Source organism: Alligator mississippiensis, chromosome 10, assembly GCF_030867095.1.
Source record: "Alligator mississippiensis isolate rAllMis1 chromosome 10, rAllMis1, whole genome shotgun sequence".
Lineage (NCBI taxonomy): Eukaryota > Metazoa > Chordata > Crocodylia > Alligatoridae > Alligator > Alligator mississippiensis.
Window position 1 is genome coordinate 63033739 of NC_081833.1, and position 22492 is coordinate 63056230.

Here is a 22492-nt window from a genome sequence, read left to right on the forward strand (position 1 = left end):
GTCCTCAGGACAGTAAGCCTCCACAGTCACGTCTCTAGCTTGCTGAGATACTACATTAGCTGTAAGTAAAAATCTTTTATATAGCATGTAAATATAAGGAAGTCTTCCAGTGCTGTGGAGATATTTAGTGTTCAGTATTGTTTCTCCAATTCAATAAGATGTACACCTCAGGACTTGAATTTCCCTTCAGGAACATTGAATTATCAGATTAGTCTAGTTTAAGTTTCACATATTTTTTCTTCTACTCTCTTGTTCTGGATTAATATAGATTTTTGGAGCCAAACAGTCTTAAAAGAAAAGAAAAATTCACTCAGGATCCTTCCTAGCCAGAAGCCCTGAGGCTTAAAGTGAAGAATACAGCAGTTGCAGAGACCAGAAGCAATTGATAAGCTGCCTTTATAAGAACATTGGTTTGTTGAGCTTTGCAGCTTCCAAGACATCAGATCATATCTCCCCTTTAAATTCTGTCGTAAGACCCTTCTTTTCTGTTCAGCTTCTGATTGGCATCCTGAGTAGTGTCTTATGATCTTGTGTATTAAGGATGACATCTTAATTCCATTACCAGATCTTGCCATTTTTAATAGCTAGAAACCCCTCATTGACTGTAGGGTCAGTGATGTATTTACTAGGCAACAGCAGCTTAGTATCAAAATAAAATGTATTGCATGAATTTGTTGCACAGTGTAAGACACTAGAGAACATGCATTATAGTTCCCCTTCTGGACCCGCCCTACAGATATGGTGAGTCTGTTACTCTGAGTCCACTTAGGGAACATTAACTCTTCAACTCAAGCTATAGCTGCTCTTGCTGCTTTCTTCTGAACTGTTCAGATATACATCAGTGCAAAAGGACTCCGTGCCTGAAGAGCATGATTGAGCATACCCCATGTAGATAGTATCAAGTTCAGAGAACATCAAAGCCTGACTTAGCACCTGACTAAATGGCGGCCTCTCTTTGTACTTTTCTATTGCCGGAAGGAACCATTAAGGCTAGAGACAGAAGTTACACATAAATTGGTTTAAGTGATCAGAAACTGGTTTAATCCTGTAACAGAACAGAAGCTTGGTGCACATAAACCAGTTTCAAAATGGCTGAAACAGGTTTAAGATAACCTTGGTTGACTGTAGTATCGGATTTAACTGATTTGTTTCAAACCAGTTTATGAAACTTTTGTCTCAGAGCCCTTCCTGGTTCAAGTTAAATCATAGTCCCCCCAGCATCCCAGAATGCTTTTCAGCTCTAGGCTTGCTGAATGCTCCAGAGAGCAGGCCTGGTCCTGCCCCTCTGCTCCCTAGCTGGATCAGTGAGGGCTGGCTGACAAGGGGGTGGGGGAGTTGAGCCTGGCTGGGGATACATTCCAGTCTATGGGGGGAGGGCGGAGGACTGTCCCCTTCAGGCAAGCCCTGGCTGGAGTCTGGGGCTAGGGAGGGGTTTAAATATCCTCCAAATTTATTGCTGGCTACAATTGTGGACTACAAATCCCAGAGTCACCTGAGAGCAGGAAGAGGAAGTGATGAGCAACCCTGCAGAATCCTACTGCTATAATTCTGGACTGCAAATCCTGAGACCTTGGGGGAAGCAGGAAAAGGAAGTAAGCACAGCCAGAGAGCACCCTGGCTTCTGACCTGAGCCACTGCAGGTATGTGGTTGCATTTCCTGAATCTGTTTCAGTTTAATCTGTGCATTTTAGACTAACCTGTAAATACTGAACTGATGCAGCCTCAGGCTTTTTTGCTTTACCTAGCCTATATTACCTGCCACGTGAATTTAGCAGGTCTGTAATGAAATTAGCTTAAGGAGTCTGCTTACAATATGAAATCTGAGTTAGCTTTTGGGGTTTTTGAGTGACTGTGTGTAAAGTAAGGGGCACATGCAGCTTTACTTAAATAATTAAAAGGCTAACTTGTAAGACCATCCAGCATGTGCACATGCTGAATGACCATATGATCACTTTACTCTAAACTTTGTTCATAACATCCTTCCTGTTTTGTCACCCTCCCTTACAGTGATATGTTGAATGTAGAGTCCAAATCTTCTATGCAGATAGAGTACCTATGAATAGGTCTTTAAATGTCAGTGGGAATATTCCTGTTAACAAGGTTTCTGCCAGGCAGGAAAATGTCCTTTCACTAAACTCTTTGGGATTCTGGGAAGTGTCTTGTGTTTTAAAGTCTGCTATAAGTAATGAAAAATAACTAATCATCTCCTGAGATGCCCCATAGCACCACAGTGTACCCCACAAGATTTGTCAACACCAACACCAGAAGCAGTGGCCTGTGCAGAAGGTTTGACTGGAGACAGGACCAAGAAGAAAAATTAACCTTCCACCCCTAGTAATTAAAATAAACCTTAATACTTGTTCCTGGAGCATGTTACATCTTCAAAGGCTGTACACGTGTTAATTAACCCTTGCAGCAGCATTGTGTGGTTGATTGTGATCCATTTCCATGTTGATGATGGAGGGAATTTTAAAAGCTGCACTTTTAAAACTGACCTCTCATTCTAAGTGCCATAGTCTTTACCAAAAGAATATTAGGGATCGCTTTTTGGAATCCAGGCCAAAATTACTAACCCAACATCAAAAAGAGAATTGATGCAACAGCCAGATAATACTTTCAAGTCTCGGTCTCCTATGCTGGTACAGGTACATGGCAATATTTGATAACAGAGAGCATGTGTGGGCATAGTATTACCACCCAGAATGGCAAAGGCAGCTGACAAAGGTGCCATTGGCATAATGCAGTTAGCAGCCTGGGAAAAAATAAGCAGTTCAGTACTTGCCAGGTAAGCTTGGAGCTGGTGGCAATCTTAGTATCTTTGAATTGTTTGTTTTTTATTCTTGCTTAAGTTTTAAAAAGGGCCTTTGTGGGATTGCCACACTTTCCTTCTGTTAGTTTTCAATAAATAATTTTATAAAAAATGAAATAAAGACCGTGCCCCCAATATCTGGAAAGCCACCCCTAAGAGAAAGCACTGCAGAACCAAATTCTGGTTCCATTGTAAAACAATAGACATCAATCTTACTGATTTCCAAAAGGACCAAAATTAGAAAGAGGAATTTGAATCAAATTCCCCCATCTCTTCTGCCCTCCTTAGCCTTGTCCGGCATCCGCATCTTTTCATTCCCTTCCACACAGCTCCCCTTTGGAAAGAGATAACGATTCAGTGATTTCTTTCTGAATGTAACACATCATATCATCGTCTCAGCTGGCTCCACAAGCCTTGGGGACACACTCAGGAATGCTGGAAAAAGCAAGCCTTGCGGGTTAACAGCCTGCAAGAATGTGTGCATTCTTCTCTGAGTTCACTGTCAAGGCATGAAAATGTCTGTAGCATTAACCAGTTTCTTAATAATGTTTGTGTGAACTGATGTAACAATACTATGGAGGCAAGTTGTGGATCTGTGCTGTGGAGTCCAAGTAGCTGATAGAAAAAGCAGATTTCTGACAGTAAAATGTACTATGTGGAACAATGCAGCCTAATTCTCTCTCTCAGTATTACTGGAATTGAGTGCCACCAGGTGTTCGTGTATGTGCATGACAGAGAATGCTGATTGCACTCAGAATCTTCTTCCTTAGTTAGCTTTTATGAAGGATGCAATGGGCAAAATGTGCCTGTGGGGGCTAGAAGAAGAACTTAGGAGGCATAAAAGTGCTGACAGGGCTTAGCTAGGAGCTTGCCAGAGCAGTCATGTATGAAAAAAAACTAGTGGGGATGCCCTTGAGGGGAAGAGGAAGTTCTGTTTAGCTCTTTCCTTTTCAGAGTAGCAAGGAAATGGGAGTCAGGAAGCAGTAAGAAGCTAGGAAACCAACCATCTGACCTATAGCTCACAGGGGACTTTTCTTTTTTTACTCTTTTCCTCTTTCTGACACAGGCTAACGCTATTCCTTTGTTTCCTGTTTTCCTATTTGTCTTAAATGCAGTGAAAAAAGCCATGGTCCTTATTCTGGGTTTATTGGGTTGGGACATGAAATTTAGACTCTGTGGCCACACAAGTCCACGTCCAAACAAGCGTGGATGTTTGGTTCCCTGGGGACAGCTAGCAGTGGCACACTTTGTGCTGCTCTTAGTTGTCTCTGGAGAACGCCTGTGCCCACCCGCCCTTTGGGGTGCGGCAGGTTACTCCGGGTGGGGTAGGGAAGGCTGGGGTCAGCATCTGGGCTGGCTCCAGCAGCCTTACCTGGGGGCTAGGGAAGCTACAGATGTATCACTCCTGTAGCTGGGAGCCTGGCTGGAAGCTGGCAGTTGGTTTTGGGTGGCACACATTGCCTTTTTTATGTGTGGGTTTTTTTGGGCAAACTTCCCATTAACCTTGATGTGCTAGGCTGGCACTCTTTGTGTAAATGTTTCTGCATAAGATGGATACTTATATAGGTTTTTCCAGGTCTGTATTTATGATAGCAATAATACCTTCAAGATGCAGGAGAGTTTTGTGACAGCTTTCTTGCCAGCTGTGGGACCTCCAGCTGCGATTAGAATGAACTGCAAAATTTCTGTCTTTGACCTAAGCCAAAAGGAAACAGTTCTCTTGAATAGGAAAGACATGGCAAGTAACATGACATCTGAATGGTTTGCACTGTCATTTACAAAGTAGGTATAAAATGCTGCACATCGCAATTACAGTGTTTTACATTTACCATGCCCAGTAAAAAATATATATTCAATTGAATGAATAACACTCCAGAAGACTTTTAGTAAAAGTAGAATTTTTCCAAGTAGGTAATCAAAATGTTTCATATTATTAAAATCTATATAAAATACAATCACTAATCACTGGGGAAAATGTCTTAAAAAAGCAATGGGTCCCTTCATGAACTAATATCTACATTTCCCTGTATTTTGATTTCCTAGTGCCTTTACTAAGAGATTCCACCGATCTGATATCCAAGTTCATTAGAGCTAGGTAACCCAAAGGGCTGGAATTGTCAAATATGTACAGCTTATTAATACAAAGAGAAATAAAACTACATTTGACTTTAGCTTTTATGTAAGTAAAAAAAAATACAGTACAGTATTATAAAAAGAAACCCAGTGCAAACATTATGTACAGTTGAGATCAGTACAGTGTTTCTTTGCATAAATTTAAACAAATTGCAAAAAAATTGTTATAGGAAATACCAACATCTACAAAAGTAACTTTAGTTGTTAATCTAAACAGTTTCATAACTAACTTTACAGTTTTGCAATTCAGCATGTAATTATTCATGAAAATCTTAAAATATAAGTAGTATTAGTAACATGTTCCCTAGTTGAACCTCACTAACGTATACTGCTGACTGGATTTAGGAAACTGGAGCCTGAGTGAATGAGTGCAATAAAAATAAAAGCAAGGATAAATAATCCAAAATTTGCATTGCGCACAACATGATCCAAAGCCTAGTCAAGCCAATGGAAAGGCTCCCAGGAGGCTTTTGGTCAGGCCTGTGTTTGATAATTGTAGCACAATCTGAATTATTGATAATAGCATTGAGCAAGATATGGTAATTTGCTGTATAGTAGATTTAAAAAAATATTGACATGTTAATAATGATACCATGCAGCACTGCCTTGCTATTATGTCCTTGCTAAGAAAGCCTACCGTGTTTTGTGTCTAAATTATGGGGTATGTGGATTAGCAAAGTGCAAATTAGTGAGATTCCACTACTCTGGTTAAAAAAAGTGTTATCTGGGTTAGTTACTGTAATATAAAATCCAATTTTAAATAGATCAACTGAGCTAAATCATACATTTTCAGTACAGAGTCTGCAAAACTGGGTATCTGGTTGGCAGGGCCCTGCTTCCAGTAAGATTAGTGGGAGTCTTACATCAGTGAAGGCAGGAGTTGGTCCATTGCCATCACAGGAGATGGCATTGCAAGATCACGCAAAACTGAAATATGTGCTTAACGTTAGGAAGTAAACTCCATTGTCCTGAACAGGATGACTCCCTCTCATGTAAAGCTAAGCATGTACATGCCTCAGGCACAAGGGGTTATTGCACCCCAAAATCTTGCTTATGTTCATGCGTTGGTCTTTTATGACAGACAGTGAAGTATGTAGGTCTATGGTGTTCTGCCTTGGAATTCCCTACTATTTTTTAAGCGGAAATACCCATTCTACAGTACCTGCTTACAAAAAAAAAGTCAATAGTTTCACAGTAGTGAGGCCCTTTAATTTTTTTTCCCTGAAATAGCAACATTCTATCAGCTACTATGAAAAGAAAACTTACTTAAAAAATTAATGAAACCCAACAAGCTGCTCAACCTGTGACACAGTGGTTGCAATCTAGTAAAACCTTATAAACCTGAAGTCCTGACATTCCCTCTGTTCCTTAAGCTTCCTGTCCTACAAGAGATATTCATCTCAGCAGCACTGAGATCCTTAGAAAAAAAGACTCAGTGTGCTAGTAAGAGGAATGTTAATGCTCCAGGACTGTGTCTAAAATATACAGTCTGGCTGTTAATATTGATAATGATCACTAAAAATCCTGAAGAGGTCTGTGTTTCACCAAGAATCCATATTTGGATCAGAAGGATATTGAAGAAAAGTAGTCAGAGGATTGCAAAGAAGGGAAAAGTCCTGCCTCTCTGAATAGGATGAAATAACCTCTAGTATTGAATGATAGACATTAGCTTCTCTTACTCTGCTGTGTGTAGGGTTTGTCCATGCAAAGTGTTACAGGAGGCAGGGTAGACCTATGGGTTGGGGAAACAGGTGGCTGCATAATGTTCCTAGTCTGCATTTCTAGACCCTTCTGCTCTAACACTAGATGATCTTGGTTGTGCATTTAGAAACTGGAAAGGGGAGGAGGAGAGTGGAAGGGAGACATGAAATAGGGAAGAAGTCATAGACCATGTGGCTTCTGCCCAGATAAGTGTCAAATGCTTCTCAGTAGTGAATCAAAAGGAGTGTCATTGGAAGAACCAGTGTCCTCCCAGGTGTCAAGTCTGGAGGAGTGGGGCAAGAGCTGCAGTATCTTTTTTTTTTCTTAAAGGATTTCTTTGTACTTCTTTATTATCCCAAATGCTTTGGGTTTCTTAGTTTCTGCAATCCTAGTGGTAGCCAGTACTGCCTGGGTAAGGAGCTGTCAGTCTTCCTTTGTGCACTGGCAGCATATTGGCTTTACTGTCTGTTGCTAGGGGGAGGGGAAACTCAGTTATTTTGGACTTAATAGACAAAATCTATAGTTGGTTCTGACCCATACAACTCAGCTAACATTTTAAATCTGGGTCCCCAGTCATTTAGAAAGTCATAATCAATGTCTGAGTCTGAGGACCCCGACTCCAAAGAACTGAGAGACTCTGCAATGGACTCAGCTCCTTCATAGCCATAAATGTGAAGGGTGTCGTATGGCAGCAAATCCCCATCATTGTCAGCTTCATCCTTCTTCACCTCAATCATAATTTCCATTTCCCCAGTGCCAGAATGTCCACTTTCTGTGGGCTTCTGGATCTGTGCATACGGGGAGAGCACAGGTTCCAGGTTCAGCCTGGGTGGCTTCATGGTGTTCTTGCGGGCGGAGTTGAGCACAGACACGTCGTAGCTGGTGGTGTCCATTTCGCCGCCCCCTTCCTCATCATAGGTGACAAGCTGCTCATGGATTTCTGCCACATTATTCCTGAGAACATTCAGGTCTTTCTTATGCCTCTTTCTCAGGAAAAGTAGCAACGTGATTACTGCAGACAAAACATGGCAAATTTATAAGTGAAGGTAGGTGGAAGTAAGTGGAGAAAATACAAACTGCATTCAGAACTTAACACCATCTGAAGTTCCACTTACAGGAAATATAAGAATTCAAAATGGCATTTAACTGTAAAATCTGCTTATACACATGCATCTGGACTAGGGACAGACATTCAGAAAGCCGGAGCCTGAACTGATTCAACTTTTGCAGGCCAGTCTAACCTGCCTAGGTTGAATCAGTTTGTAACGGGACAGACATTTTCTCGGGACTGGGGAAATGCTGGCCCATGCCTGCAGTTGCTGAGGCCAGGAGCCTGGGCCGCTGGAGTGTGCCCTCGGCTGCAGGGAAGTTGTGCTGGGAATGCGTGGCCAGTTTGCCACTCGGTGTGTGCTCAGGGCAGCACCCAGCAGAATAAGCCCCCTCCTGCTGGGAGGGAGCTGGTCCCAAGCACAGACCAAGTGGTGGCTGCAGACCAAGCGGTGGGCTGACTCGATCTCGACTCTTCCTGGCAGGAGGGGACTTATTTTGCTGGATGCTGCCCTGAGCGCAGACCGAGTGGCATCTGTGGCCAGGCCGGGCAGACCCGATTGCAGAGCTCCAGGGGCAGAGTGGGGAATAACCCCACTGCCTGCCCCCCCTGCCCCAGGAGCCCTGCCTGCGGTGTCTGGCCCCGGCACTGCCCCTGTCCAGCTGCTGGAGCAGTGAGGGGGGAGTGACTGTGATGGGAACAGCAGCCCCCATCCCCATTTCCCCAAGCACAAGCCTCTTCCAGGTGGGGTCCGCACTGCAGGACTGGCAGAGCTGCTACGGAGCAGGATGGCGCTGAGGGATCTTGGATGGCTCTGGCCTGCTCTGGACACCAGTGCTGCCATGTGCATCCTGCTGCAGCTCTGCCCACCCCTCCAGTACAGTGCCCCTGCCAGGAAGGGGCTTGCACTCCTTGACATTATGACAGGGGCTGAGGCCCCCAACACTGGCCCTGCCCCCTCCCGCTGCAGCGGCAGGGCAGGGGCATGGCCAGAGAGGGCCCTTGGGGGAGGGGGGAGGGGTGGGGAAGCAGGGACAGGGGTTATTCCTCCTTCTTCTGCAACAGACATTGCTTAAACTGGGTTGAGCCAAAGTAGTTAAGTCTGATACTACATTCAACCAGGTTTATCTCAAACCAGTTTCAGACATTTTAAAACTAGTTTATGTGCACTGAATGTCTGTTCTGTTACAGGTTTACACCAGTTTCTGATCACTTAAACTATTTTATGTGTAATGTCTGTCCTTAGCCCTGGACAGTAGTGGTCAGCTGTAGTGCTCATATCTGTGTCTCCTTAGAATTTTATTTTAATAGCATCTGGAGACTGACATCCTACATTCATTAAGAGAAAATAGGTCCCAACAATGTAAGCTCTTCTCACACGACCTTCCATTGCACCTGACATGGAGGATATATCCTTTGATAGTGGTTGAGCCTACTTTTCTGTCTTGTGTTTGGCTTAGTGATGTGAACACTTGGCCATCAGACACTGGACTTAGATAACCCAATCATTTTACATAGGACATCAAACAGTAATAGCTTTCACCCTTCTGTCCAGTCCAAGCTCCATCACACAACCCATCCATTGTGCCAGTAATTCCACATTAAGTGCTATTTTAATATCTATATATATTTTTTTACCATAATGGACTCTTATGTTTCTCTAGCTGGATTTTAGATGCCAGTTTTGCAAAGGCAATTTCTCCGCTTCCTTCATCAACAAAATCCTTACATAGATTACAATAACCTATGGTTGCTGTAATGTAATACATTATAGTAAAATTTATACTGTTTTTATCGTAGTGTTTCATCTTGTGCCCATACCATTTTGTATTTTTGAGACAAGAAACCTGTTACCTCTCTGAAAGAAATCAGCTCCTGTCATACAGCTGCCTAATAATGCTGAGCAAATACTACTGTGGCAAAATCACCATTGCTCCTTAGAAACTCTTGTGATATGCCAAGCAAAAAGTAAGGGTTTGCTGAAAGAATTTATTCAGCAAACTCCTTTTAACGTGTTCCTGTCTTCCTGGTCACTTGATGAATAGAAAGCTCCAGAAGACCCCAGTTAAAAACCATGCCTCAAAAACAAAATACATTTGAAGTATCAAATATTTACCAATGATTGTGAGGATGCAGACAAAAATTGCCACCAGTGCCTGAATGCTAACTCCAACTATCTTAGCACTTGCTTCGCAAAAAGTGACCTCTCCTCTTTCATTACACTTGCAGATGCTGATGGGAAGTGTGTTTGTGCTGGTAAGTGCAGGCTTGCCGTTGTCTGATATCATAACAGTCAGGTAGTGGGTTTTAGCGAGTTCGCGATTAAACTGTCCATATTTGACAGTGACATTTGCTGTATTATCTGGAAAAGATAATGGCATTTAATTAAGTGGTAATCTAACAGCCTCATTTTCTTTATAGATTATTAGTCATCTGATGTGTCTTCCCCTGAGGCTAAGCATGTCTTTATAGAGCGCACAAACATTTGAGTGACCACAAACACTTTTTCAGTAGGTTGAGCCTTAATAACCTGTTATAAATCTCAGTCACCCATGAGGACCCATCACAGTCCTTGTGGCTTTCATCCCATACTTCCTAAATCCTCTCTCTTCCTATCTGAGGAAATTCACTGAAGGGATACAGTACCATGATTATCAGACAATGTGAAGTTGCTGTCTTCTGTGGCCAAGGAATATTTAAAGTAAACTCCAGGCAACATTTCATCCTTGTCAGTAGCTGAAATCCTGGTGACTACCTATAAAGATTTAAAAGCCCATCATAATTTTTAGATATGCACTAGACAAAAACACTCACAGTAGCTTAAAGTTGGACTTCATGCAGCATTTGCAGTAAATATCAGGACAGAGCTGCCTATGGGGGCTCCTCTCCGCACTGCAAAGGGGGACTAATATGCCTAGCACAGTCATATAGAAAGAGGAAGCTTCCTTCCCTCATATAACCAGTCAGACTCACTGCCTGGTGTAGAGCAAAGAACAAAGATACTGGTGTATAATATCCTTTTACTGCTCTCTCCCAGCATAGAGGTCTGCATCATGGCTTGTGTATTCTCCACAGCATTGGGCAGTAAGATCCAAATTGCCTCAATTTAACAGAGGCAGGTTCTTGCTCTTTTCTTCATGGCTATATTATGGATAACTGCAAAGTAGCCATAAAAGAACAAGTTAATACTGTAATCATTTAACTATTCTAGGGGCTTAATGGATTCAGGAGCTGGAATCTTGTTGAAACTTATGCTCCTAAATCACATACTTACTTTTGAAATCCCCCCTCTAAGTATCCAATGCACAATATATCGGATGCAATACAGTAAACGAATATGTATGACAGGACCTATAAATTGGACGCCAAATGTGCATTAAAATAAAATTAAAGGTCAAATTCTACCCTGGGGTGTTCTGCTCATATCTTCCCTTTTGGCTTAATTTGATACTAACACTATAAAGGAACAAAAATCAAGGAAACAACAGGTAATTGTTGTGAATGTGTCTCTGAGTCTAAACAGCTCAAAAATACAAATGCCAACTTTGTGGTACTGCTGGAAACTATAACTTGGTGCAGTAAAGAATATACTCAGATATGTTTTCTGCTGGCTGTTTTAACATAGCATAGTTTCTGCATAAAGGAATACTGGGCAGATGATGGAAATAAGTTGCTGGTGCTAACTGCTATCTTACAGGGGTTAAATGAATTATGATATAACAGCTAATACATGTTCATACTACTGACCTTGTGTTAGATGGGGAGTGGTTATGCAATCTGTATGTAGGTGGGAATGGATGGAAATCTGTGTTGTAGCATCCAGAAAAACTGTAGCAGAGTTTGTTGCTGACAGTTTGGGCATATGTGCAGTCATGGAGCTGTCACTAAAGGCAAATGGAGATCTGAAGCTTGGCTTCTCAAATTGAGAATATTTTTTTTCCTCATGTGACTGCAGGCCTATAGTAAAGTATTAGCAAAAAGACCTCTCATGCATTACCTGTCCTGGTTCAGCATTTTCGCATACTCTGGGCTCCTCTGGATAAGTCAGTTCTGGAGCATTGTCATTCACATCAGTAACCTGGATATGAATGTGCGCCTGCGATTCTTTGTCTGACAGAGTATCTGAAATTATAAACATGAAATTATTAATAAGCAAAATCATTTTAACACCTAAAGTCTGCGTCCAAGAGCCTTGTTTGCACTTGGGTTCTTCTTCTGTCCTTCTGTGGTACTTCAGCACAATATACAAGGACACCACAGAATATGGGGCTGGGGTCTATTTATTTTTCTCCCTAGTTTGAGTTGTTAGATGTGAACATGATCCACTTGTAGTGTGTTTGTCTTTCCCAAGCTTAGGCCCACCCATCCAAAAGAAAGAGTTGGGAAGTTGCTTATGGCTTTGTGCTGGACCCTGTGTAGGCATCCTAGTGGCCGTTCCATCCAAGGGCAAACACGGGGATGAACGAGTGCTACAAGTTCTGGCTGTAAATTTTTCCCAACTCCTGCTTGGCTTTTACCATGGGAACAATGGAGGGGTTTGGCCTGTGAAGTAGTGAATGTGGCTTCTCTATACATACAACCTTCAAATGGGGACATAAATGGTGGGGTGGAGAGGAACTCGGGCTCGCTAACATGAATACTAACACATTCATTTTCGTTATGGGTGTGGAATCAAACCCAAGAATTTTTAGTTTTACTGCTACTTTGAGCACTGAAGTAGAAGTTGGGACCAGGCTGGGCTACAGTAAAGCTATGCAAAAGTGCATTTGGTTTAGCAGGAGCATAGTAGGTTTTGAGTGAAGGAAGAAAAGGAGTTTTGTGCCTTCCAGCATTAGCAGATTTGAATGGCTCTGATACGGCAGATCTGCCTTTACATAGGTCCTTCTGCCTTAAGATGCTGAAGGAATAGCTGCTTTTTGGAACATGGCACTCATGGGATTCAGTCCTGCTTACTGGCCTCAAGACTGATCCACTGGTGGCGTACTTGTCCTTCTTGTGCTTATCCTGGTTAAGAAGGGGTGTGATTTTTCATAGTAGCAATGGACCTGTGCTGACTGAAATGTTCTTGGCTCCCATTGTAGGTATGGTTTGATATGGAAGTTTGTAGCTCAGAAACAGCTGATGGAACAATTACTTTATTCAAAGGGGGGGATGTACTAACTTGCTACAAATACTGTGTGACACTTTTCCCTTCCCCACCTAGGAACCAGGTTTCTTAGGCAGCACTTACTCTTGTCAACAAGCTCCACAGCTCTTATGGTTATGTTATACCAAGCACTGGTTTCTCTGTCCAGAGCCTGGTTGAGAAAAACCATTCCCGTATCTGATATCTTGATGTAGTTTCCAGGAGGGCTTGATATTCGAGGAATATATCTGCATTTAGTTAAAAAATATAAATCTTTGTCAAAATCATAATGGTATTAAATTGTGTAATATTTAGTTCTTCATAGGGGAGGGTTAGTACATTGTTATATGATAAATTGAATTTACTATGCAGTTCTGATGCTTTACCTCCATTTTGTCCTTTTATCTGTGCCCACTGGGACTATTTATAGTTTCAAAAACTGCCCATTAAAAATCTTTACAGATGCATGTTTCATTTTATTAAAATCCTGCCCTGCATATAGAACTTTCCCCTCAAATTATGCAGACTCTAATATAGTAGTGCAACGCATTTTGTATTGGTTATAGAGGTTCCTGCATTTGCTTTAATACATTTTGGTTACTACTTTGCCAATAGTCTATTTTGTTTTCACAAAGATACTGAATACCATAAAACCTTACAAATACATTCTATGGACACATAATGAAAGAAATACTCAGCAATGTGCAGTTTCACTAATGTGCGTGTGCCATCAGTCACTTCCTGTGGTTTTTATGTGTTGGTAATCAGACTGCTTGTGTGCAGTTTGTTGTACCTTTATTCAGAGTTGTGGTGTTTAAACGTGCAAATTAGATATTTTTGCATATGTACTTTTGAAACTTCAGTTATATCCCCATGTCTCTTGAAACGGTCAATAGTTCAAAACATAGTTTCCTAAGGCTAGTGTCATGTCCACCGTGGTGTTACCTAATTGCCCGATTAGCTGCATCAGGATCCCTTGCAGAAACTGTGCCGATTTGCTTGTTTTTCTGAGGGTTATTTTCTTCTACTTTGAAAATATATAATGATTGAGAGAAGACAGGAGGTTCATCAACATCAAGAACTTCAATAGTAATCGATGCAATGCTTTTGTTTCCACCAGGCTTGTAATAACGAGGAATAACTGTTGGATCGGTTGCTTCAACATTAAACTTGTACTCCTTTATTTCTTCATAGTTTAATGGCTAAAACGAAAGATAAATGTAGATATCCATGCTTTGGTAATGTCTGAGCACGTGTAGCATTAGCATTACCCTGAAGAACCATACTGGAAATATTAACATATTCTAACTAACCAAAAGGCTTCTCAGTTTGGCTTGCCCACTATGCGCAAGATGGAATTCAGCATTAATTCTACATGTTGTATAAGCAGCTGAACTTAAGGACTGATGTACATTTCTTGGCATAAGAGTGGTGTGCCATTCAGTGCCAGAAATATCAGCGTATCCATGAGAAAACAGTTTGATCTACAGGAAAGAAAAATTTGGCTGCGGTTCTTTTTTTTTTTTTTGAAGGGTCAACGTTTTGTTTCAACATACAAGCTGTGAACCTAAATGGCTTTTTTATTTTTTAAAGTCTGCTTAGGGCAATGGAAATGTTAAAATATCATAGAATCATAGGATACTAGGGTTGGAAGGGACCTCAGGAGGCCATCTAGTCCAACCCCCTGCTCAAAGCAGAACCAACTCCAACTATATCATCCCAGCCAAGGCTTTGTTTAACTGGGTGTTAGAAACCTGCAGGGATGGAGAGTCCAACACCTCTCTGAGTAACCTGCTCCAGTGCTTTGCTACCCTTCTAGTGAGAGAGTTTTTTCTACTATCTAACCTAAACTTCCCTTGCTGCTACTTGAGACCATTGCTCCTTGTTCTGTCATCTGCCACCACTGAGAACAGTCCAGCTCCATCCTCTTTGGACCAATAAAATTAGTATGAGTCCCTTTATCCTCATGTATTGTTGGCACCAAGTGGACACTTGCCAGTGTCGTCTCTGCCTTCAGAGGGCAATACACCTTTGGCACATCCCGTGCAGATCAGGGCAACTGATCCTGCTAGCTTCTATTGTTGCTTCCTCCCCCCCTTTGAAGACCTGTTAATTACTTCTGGGTCTCACCCTGACTCCCTCCACAGGCAAGGTCATTGTTTGATGCTTGCTTTGTCCTTGAGGTTTCCTTTTATAAAGCTGATTAGTCTTAACTGCCATTCCAAAACAAAACCTGCTTGGTTCACAGTCCAATCAACTGCACTAGGCCCATTTGGAGCAAACAGGTACTAGACGTACACAGTCCCTACAAACAGAACCCCAGATGTTCAAATACTCGCCTTGCCTCATCAATTTGCATCAAATCCCCGCCCTTAATTTGCAGTTTTAACAGAGGGCCCTTAATGCTGGTCCTCTCAGAAATTCCTGGGCTAATTTAAAGAACCTAAACATTTCTGACCCTCATGGCTCTGGAGAGAGGCTTGAAGACATGAAAGAAGCATACCCACACAGTTCATAAACCAGTAAGTAAACAAAAAGACTTATTTTTTATTAGGTGTAAGCCTAATTATGATTTTTTTAGGGGAGGCAGGTTTTTGAGGGCCTAAAGCTGACAATACTGTAGCAAATGTAGAGAGTCTCACCGTTATAAGTGAAATAGGGGAGCCACCTGTGATAAAGGCTCTTTGGGAGAGTTCAGACTCCCTAATAGCAATTGTTAGTAGTAATGGCAAAACCCTGAAAAAAACTAGGCTAGTGTGGCTCAGAGTAGGCCAAGTGTTAAACACATAATGGAAAACAGACATTGTCTTTGTGCCACCATAAGAATTTGTATGGAAAAGCAAATGGATGTCCATGCCTTTGGACCACTTGTCATTTGATTGGGAGGTCTCAGCACGGAGACCGGATCGGAGTTGGGTTTCCCTGCTTACAGATGTTCCCTGCAGATGCATCTCTGTTAAGTGGGAATGCATTGCTCATTGACCCAGCAACAGTAGGCAATGTGCATTTTGCCTGGTGAAGCGGATGAGCTGTGCTGTGATATGTTGTGGCACAGCTGATCCACTTCGTTTGGTGATGTCTATTTCTAGCCAGAGAGAACAAAGAAAGCAGACAGACCCTGGGGGTTGGGCGTATTTTAGAACACAGATATTGCAGAACGTGATGATTTTTTTTTTTTTATTTTGTACTTTGATGCACAAAAAAAATCAAAAAAAAAATCATTGCTTCAGCCAAAAGATCAAAACATTAAAAACAGTCACTCACAGAAGCAGCTACATAACCGACTTAGTAAGCTGATATCTGACAAAATAAGTCTCTTTACACTCTGTTGAGGATAAAAGTTTCTAACCTGATGATGATGATGAATCAACTCACTCGTTGACTTACAAACTGATAGAAACATTGGACTGTCGCATTAGTACTGTTTTGAATGTGAATTCTAACAGCAGCCTAGATGTCAACTGTTAATGCTATGTATAGCAATTCTTTTTTATCATGGGGAACCATACCTTTTGTGGCTTAATTATTCCTTCATTTGTGGATGGAATTGTTATAATCTTAAAGGTATCCTGGAAGTACCCACGGACAAAATTGTATGTGGTGTTTCTGTTTTGTGGCTCATCAATATCTACCACTTCCAACCTGCCAACTTCACCTTTTATTGGGGTGTTTTCAGGTACTTTAAAGTGAAACGATCCTGTTAAAAAAAGCAATAGCGAGTGTTCGTTAATTTTTATCCATAATATAAGTCATTAAGATCAACATTTTTTTCACAGGTCACAGGGAATCCAAAGGTTACTTATCCTTACAGACAAAAGGTTTTCTTTTCTTTTTGTGTTCAATTAAAAAATCATGGCTCCTCAAAACGTCAAAATGCAGTACAGAATGAAGGAGATAATATTGAATGGGTGCATTCTGTTCTAGATGCACATCAAAGCTGTGCCTGAAGCAATGGGCCAGGGTTGGAGTGGAATCGAAAAAATGTGTTGAATTTACAATATTTTTAATACTTTTTTAGGCAGTAATACATTTTGATTGTATGAACTCTGATGAAACCATTTTCTGTTTTGACTATTAATTCTGCAATGAAATATCACGTGCATAACCCTTACCTTTTTTAAACGTTGGGAAGTTGTCATTGATATCCAACAAAGTAATAAAGACTGTTGCAATGCTTGCTTCCCTACCAGTATTCCCTAAAGATTCTTTTGCTTTCACAAGTATTTTATACGTAGGTTGAGCTTCTCTGTCTAAATTAGCAGTGGCTGTAGAAATCACACCTAAAAAAGCCATGTGAAAGATGATTAGACATTCTAACAGGACTTGATACTTAAACTTTATTGCAATTTTTTTTTATTAAAGGTCATTGATTTTATTAGATTTATTGGTCTATATATGCTGTGGTGATAAAGCTAATCTCTGCAGAAGGAAATATTTTGGATATTTGATAGAATATTTTATCTCCCTAAATATTAAGTATGTGTATATATACCAACTAAATACATATAACTGGTGGAGTCAGTGCAACTAAAAAAAATAAAAAAAACCCTTGCGGGTTGTTCTCAGTTGTTACTGTGCTGCCTTTAGTACATATAGATATACTACCTTTGTTGCTGTAACGTTGGTATGCATGACTGCAGTCTCCCCAAATTCTGCTTTGATCTCTTTCCCTTACATGAGCTTTTGCTCTGCTTTCTGCTCTTTGCCCCATGCTCCCTAGCCAAGGTGCTGCTCTGCTATCTCCCTTCTCAGCATTCATCACACAAACGCTTGTGGTTTATTACCTTACCTTCAGATTTCCAAATAATAGAGAGAGTGACATTTGTCAGTGTTGCTAGTACAAAACATCCCTGAACATATATAAATTCTTGCTGATAACTAAACTTCTAACTTATTCTCCAGCTTGTCCACAAAGATTAAGGCTGAAAGTTGTGACATTCCTTAAAGTAGAAGGTAAAAGTTGAAATGTGTATCATACCTACCAGATTCATCAACTGTGAAATAGTTTTCTCCTTCAATGACTTGGTATATGACTTTGGCATGATCTGCAATTGTTGGGTCATCAGCATCCACTGCTGTCACTTTGGTGACCGAAGTTCCTAGAAAAAAAAATCAAATGATACATTTATTTCTTTTTTTTAAAAACCCTCTACACAGAAACATAAGCGTAAGTGAGTAGTTGAAACACCTACCTACTGATGACATTTCTGGCACAGATCCATTAAACACTTTTTGTACAAATATGGGGACATTGTCATTAATATCATGGACTTTGATAACAAATGTGGATGGTGCCTCCATCCGTTGGTTAGTTATTTTGTCAATAATAAGAGCTGTCAGCTCGTACTCCGATTTCTTTTCACGGTCCAGCCTCTCGAATGCATATACATCTCCAGTCTCTTCATCAACTTTAAAAATGGTGTTGGCATATTCCCCCTCAAGAACGTACTTAGCATTCTTATTCCTTACACTGGATATGATCTAGAAGGTATAATTCACAACTTTAAAAATGAGCTTTCAAATCTAAAACAAGAATGATATCTACACAGAGATGTTCATAATTGGACAGACAGAACTATGCAATAATTCAGAAACTAGTGAAAGTCATTACTTTTGCACATTTATGAACATTTTCATTTGTAAAACTGCCAAGCAACAGTTACGAGTCTAAATCAGATAATTCTAGCCTAGTTTTCCTATGTACCTTGTCAAATTATTATATGCACGAAGTGAAGTTTCTCATGATGGATATCTGAGGTCATTTGATACAACTTTTTCACTATTCTATCCTACTGGCCATCCTGTTGGTAAATTAACCCAAGTACAGAGATCATTCATCCATTGAAGATGATTTGAATTTCCAGGCCTAAATGCTGGAACTGGAAGATGCCCTTAAATTTTTTTGGGGTATTTGTCAATAAAAATGTTACCTTATTGTAAAAACAGCTAATCATTTTGAGTGCCCATTTGAGACAAAAAAAGAAACTACTTGGCATATGTCTTCTGAAAGGCAATCTCTGTTTCTCTAAATGAACATACAAACTGACTCACCCTAAATCACTGGATCTTGCTCTCTCTGGATGTGTCCAGATGAGTGCACATGTGTAGGACGTGGCACTGCAGACTCGTCTGCAGCATTGTACACCACACATGAAGGTATTTCTCATGCTGCTAATTTACAGAGTGGAGGTGAGGAGGGGGTTGACAGCATGAGATCCCAGCGTCAAAAAAACCAACAGTAAAGCGGGGTGGTGTGGGTGGCGGCAGCGTGTGCTACTGAAACCAGAACCTGGGTGGTCAAATAATAATAACAATAATAATAATGAGTATTGACCTGCTTGCATGCTCTGGCTGCTGGCCAGGCTCCCTTTGGCCAGACTGCCATGGCTTCAGGCCCTGGAGGCCCCCAGGACCCCAGGTAAGGCTGCTGGGGCAAGCCCAGGTGTTGGCCTTGGCCTCCTCTACCACTTGGGGCAATGTGCCGTGTGCCAGAACACACAGAGACAAAGAGCAGTGGCACATACTGTGCTGCTGGTGTTTGTCCCTGGGGAAACGCACATTCCCATTTATGGGGACGTGTCCTCTGTGTTTAAGTTTCTTTCCTTTAACGGAATAGTTGTAAGCCTCGTCCAAGTGTTGAACAATAATAAATATATGACCGTTCAACTGAATAAATAAGCATATTTGATGAATAGTTGAGGATTTGGATATTTTCATCAAAGGAAACCTTAAATAAAACTTACAACTGCACTGATTTTTTTTTTTTTTTTTTTTTGGCTAGTGCCAATTATCTCAGAGGTTTTAAATCATTGGGTGAAATTCTGTCCTGACTGAGGTCAATAGTAAAACTTAGGGGGTTAGGATTTCCCTTGAGTGCAGAGCCCCTCAGCATGGTATGTTGCCTGGCACCATAGTAAATATTAACTGAGTAATAAATAATCAGCTGTTATTTGGCTTATAATTTAGACCACACTATGCTAGGCATGTTCAAAACCTCCAATAAGATTTAGTCTCCACCTCGGAGAGTTAATAATTTAAGAGAAAGAGTAACAAATTAAAGAAATAAAAACAAACAGAATCAGACAATCAACTTTTAAAAAATAATTGAATGAAATATCAAATGGAATGATACATTGTAATTAATTTGGAGGTAACTATGATTTTTTTTCCATTCTGATTCCTTTTGGCAGGTGCTTGATAGGAGATTTATGCCATTTAATGACATCTACCATACACGGATTTCTCTATTATGTTAGCGTTCTTAGTACAGTTGACATTTACCAAGAATGAGATCATAATGAGGTCATAATAATTTGCAAAGAATTTCTAGTCCTATGTTTTTGATGCTATCACAGGTTGCAATTGCTTTTGAGTTCAGAATCTGACTCTTCTGGCTGTTCATAATTTGCTTTTGAACAGTCTTTGCTACATATCCTTGTTTTCTGTGATATCATGAAAACTCTCTTCCCATACTCTACATTTCAAGTCACCTATATGGCTTCCTGATTTGTAGGTCTGATGAGGAATAGCTTAGAAAAATTGGCAAGAACTCCCACTTATAAAAAAAGAAAAAAAGAAAAATCACAGTCTGGTCTGCGCCTTCTTTCTCAATCTTTTATTTACTTAATCAGTGTGAAAGTGTAGGGACTTCCAAAATTGCCTTGGTTAAAAGTGTGGGATTGAACCTACAAGGAAAGCGTCCAAGGTCACAAAAGATAAAATCAAAGTGTATCAGCATATTCCTGTAGCTGCCACTCAGTTCTGCCATCCTGTTGCTGTGGCCTTTTCAAAAAAGCTTATCGAATGTTGAATCCTGCAAATGCAATCCATTGAACACAGACATTGCAAAAGTAATCAGAAGCACTCCACTGTTGAAAGACCACAGAGCATACTACAAAGTGAATTATTCTCTTATTTAGGACAGCTCCAGGAATAGAAGTGTTCTCCTCAATCTCCTGCTGAATTGGTCTGAAATGAAACAGAGATACCCTCTGTAAGCTTAGAGTACCCGCTGGCCTCTTTCTCTCTCTCTCTTGCTCTCTGGCAGTAAACAGCACTGATCCAGAATGGTCTGCTTCACTTTACCAAGACAGGCTGACAGATGCTGATTGTTGTACATGGGAAGAAAATGTACAACTGCATTTATCTGAAAAGTGTCAAACTAGTTCAAAACTGAAGGACAAGTTTGGAAGAACTTTTCCTGAGCAATATGCAGTTAATCATACAATTTTATGAGCAGTGGCCTGGGGTAAATGAGTTTGCAAGCAGGTCAATACTCATTATTATTATTATTATTATTGTTGTTAACAATTAATTTCTTTCATTAAATTTGAAAAAAACCTTGGGACCACAAAATTCCCAGCTGCAGCACTATGGATTTCTGTATAATCTGATGTGCACACACACTGTTTAAAAAAAAAAAGGGGCAGGAAAGCCAAAGTAGACAATAGAATAAGGGTAATATTTTAAAAAACACCAAGTGCTGGCAAAAGTCTGCAGCCTTTCAAGTCAATGGTAAACCTGCCCTTTATTCCAACAGTTATAGAGTTAGGTCAATACAGAGCTCTCTTGTAATTTCCACCCTATGTGTATTTTAAAGGTTGAATTATATATTTACAATATAAAGAAAACATGTTGGATTTAGCTGCTAAATCTTTATGGTTATAGTTTGATGGCTTGATGGAGGGGAAAAAAAGCAATCCAGAGACTGGAAACCTGTTTGCAGTCAGTCTGGAGAATGGCTGACAGGTTTGACTTGCAACTCTTTTTAGATGTCATGGTGAATGATTTTTTTCTTATTAAAGAGACTTGCAGTCAGCATTATTGTTTAATTAGAGGATGCAAATTTGGCACAGGCACACAAATAAGGAGACCAAGTACTAATAAGTATACTAGTATAAAATTATAAATTGGGCAGTCTGTAGCTATAAAGGAGTTAGACTTTTAATTCTTCCTAGATTCTCAGCAAATCATCTAATCTGCCTTGAGAACAAGAGTTTCCTGCTGGGATCTGATCTATCACTTTGAATAAGGGCCTATAAATGAAACCCATGCAGCCAGATATAAGAAGAACTTTTTTTCTTTTAAGAATTGGTAGAATAGCATTTTGGGTCCCATACCAGTCCTGTTGGATCAGGCCATCAGTCTATTAATAAACCTATGGCACCATCCTGCCCTGCCTTCTGCCTGGTTTTTATACTGATTATAAATTATACTGATTATACCTATACCTTAGGTAGCTCCATTAGCTGTTTATGCTGCATATGTGCACAAATAATTTACTGCATTACAGGAGAACACAAGTGTTTCATTTTTACATCCAGTATTCTTTGCACATCTTGACTTTTGACCCAATTAAAAAAAATAAAAAGATGTGCACAAATAAAGCCTCATTCATTCCAATTATTCTTAGCATTTTTAATTGGCACAGATTTGTATCTAGGAGTCCATAATGAAATGCAAAATCATGAATCTGCAATTACACACTTTCAGCATTTTACAGCTTTGTCTTTTAAAAATGAAGCACAAGTTTGGTAATTTTATTTGTTGCTTTAGGGGGCAACTATGGTATTGCAGCACAATGAATAGATTAAAACTATTTTGGAAAAACAGATTTCTGAAAGGATGCAATATTGCTTGTTGATGGGACAAATTGTTGCCTTGAAATACTGTTGTG

General features: G+C 40.4%; 1 protein-coding gene across 1 annotated transcript in view; it reads right to left on the reverse strand.

Moving 5' to 3' along the window:
- Positions 1–4966: 4966 nt before the first annotated feature.
- CDH5 (cadherin 5) overlaps positions 4967–22492 on the reverse strand; it is a 50499-nt gene continuing 32973 nt past the window's right edge. The window contains exons 3-12 of the mRNA XM_006269822.4: positions 18009–18297; positions 17799–17915; positions 16929–17096; positions 16326–16513; positions 13762–14018; positions 12922–13064; positions 11689–11813; positions 10338–10446; positions 9808–10053; positions 4967–7655 (exon numbers count right to left, since the gene is read on the reverse strand). Coding sequence (XP_006269884.2) covers positions 7147–7655; positions 9808–10053; positions 10338–10446; positions 11689–11813; positions 12922–13064; positions 13762–14018; positions 16326–16513; positions 16929–17096; positions 17799–17915; positions 18009–18297 — 2151 coding nt within the window. The 3' untranslated portion in view covers positions 4967–7146. The remainder of the gene's footprint in view (positions 7656–9807; positions 10054–10337; positions 10447–11688; positions 11814–12921; positions 13065–13761; positions 14019–16325; positions 16514–16928; positions 17097–17798; positions 17916–18008; positions 18298–22492) is intronic.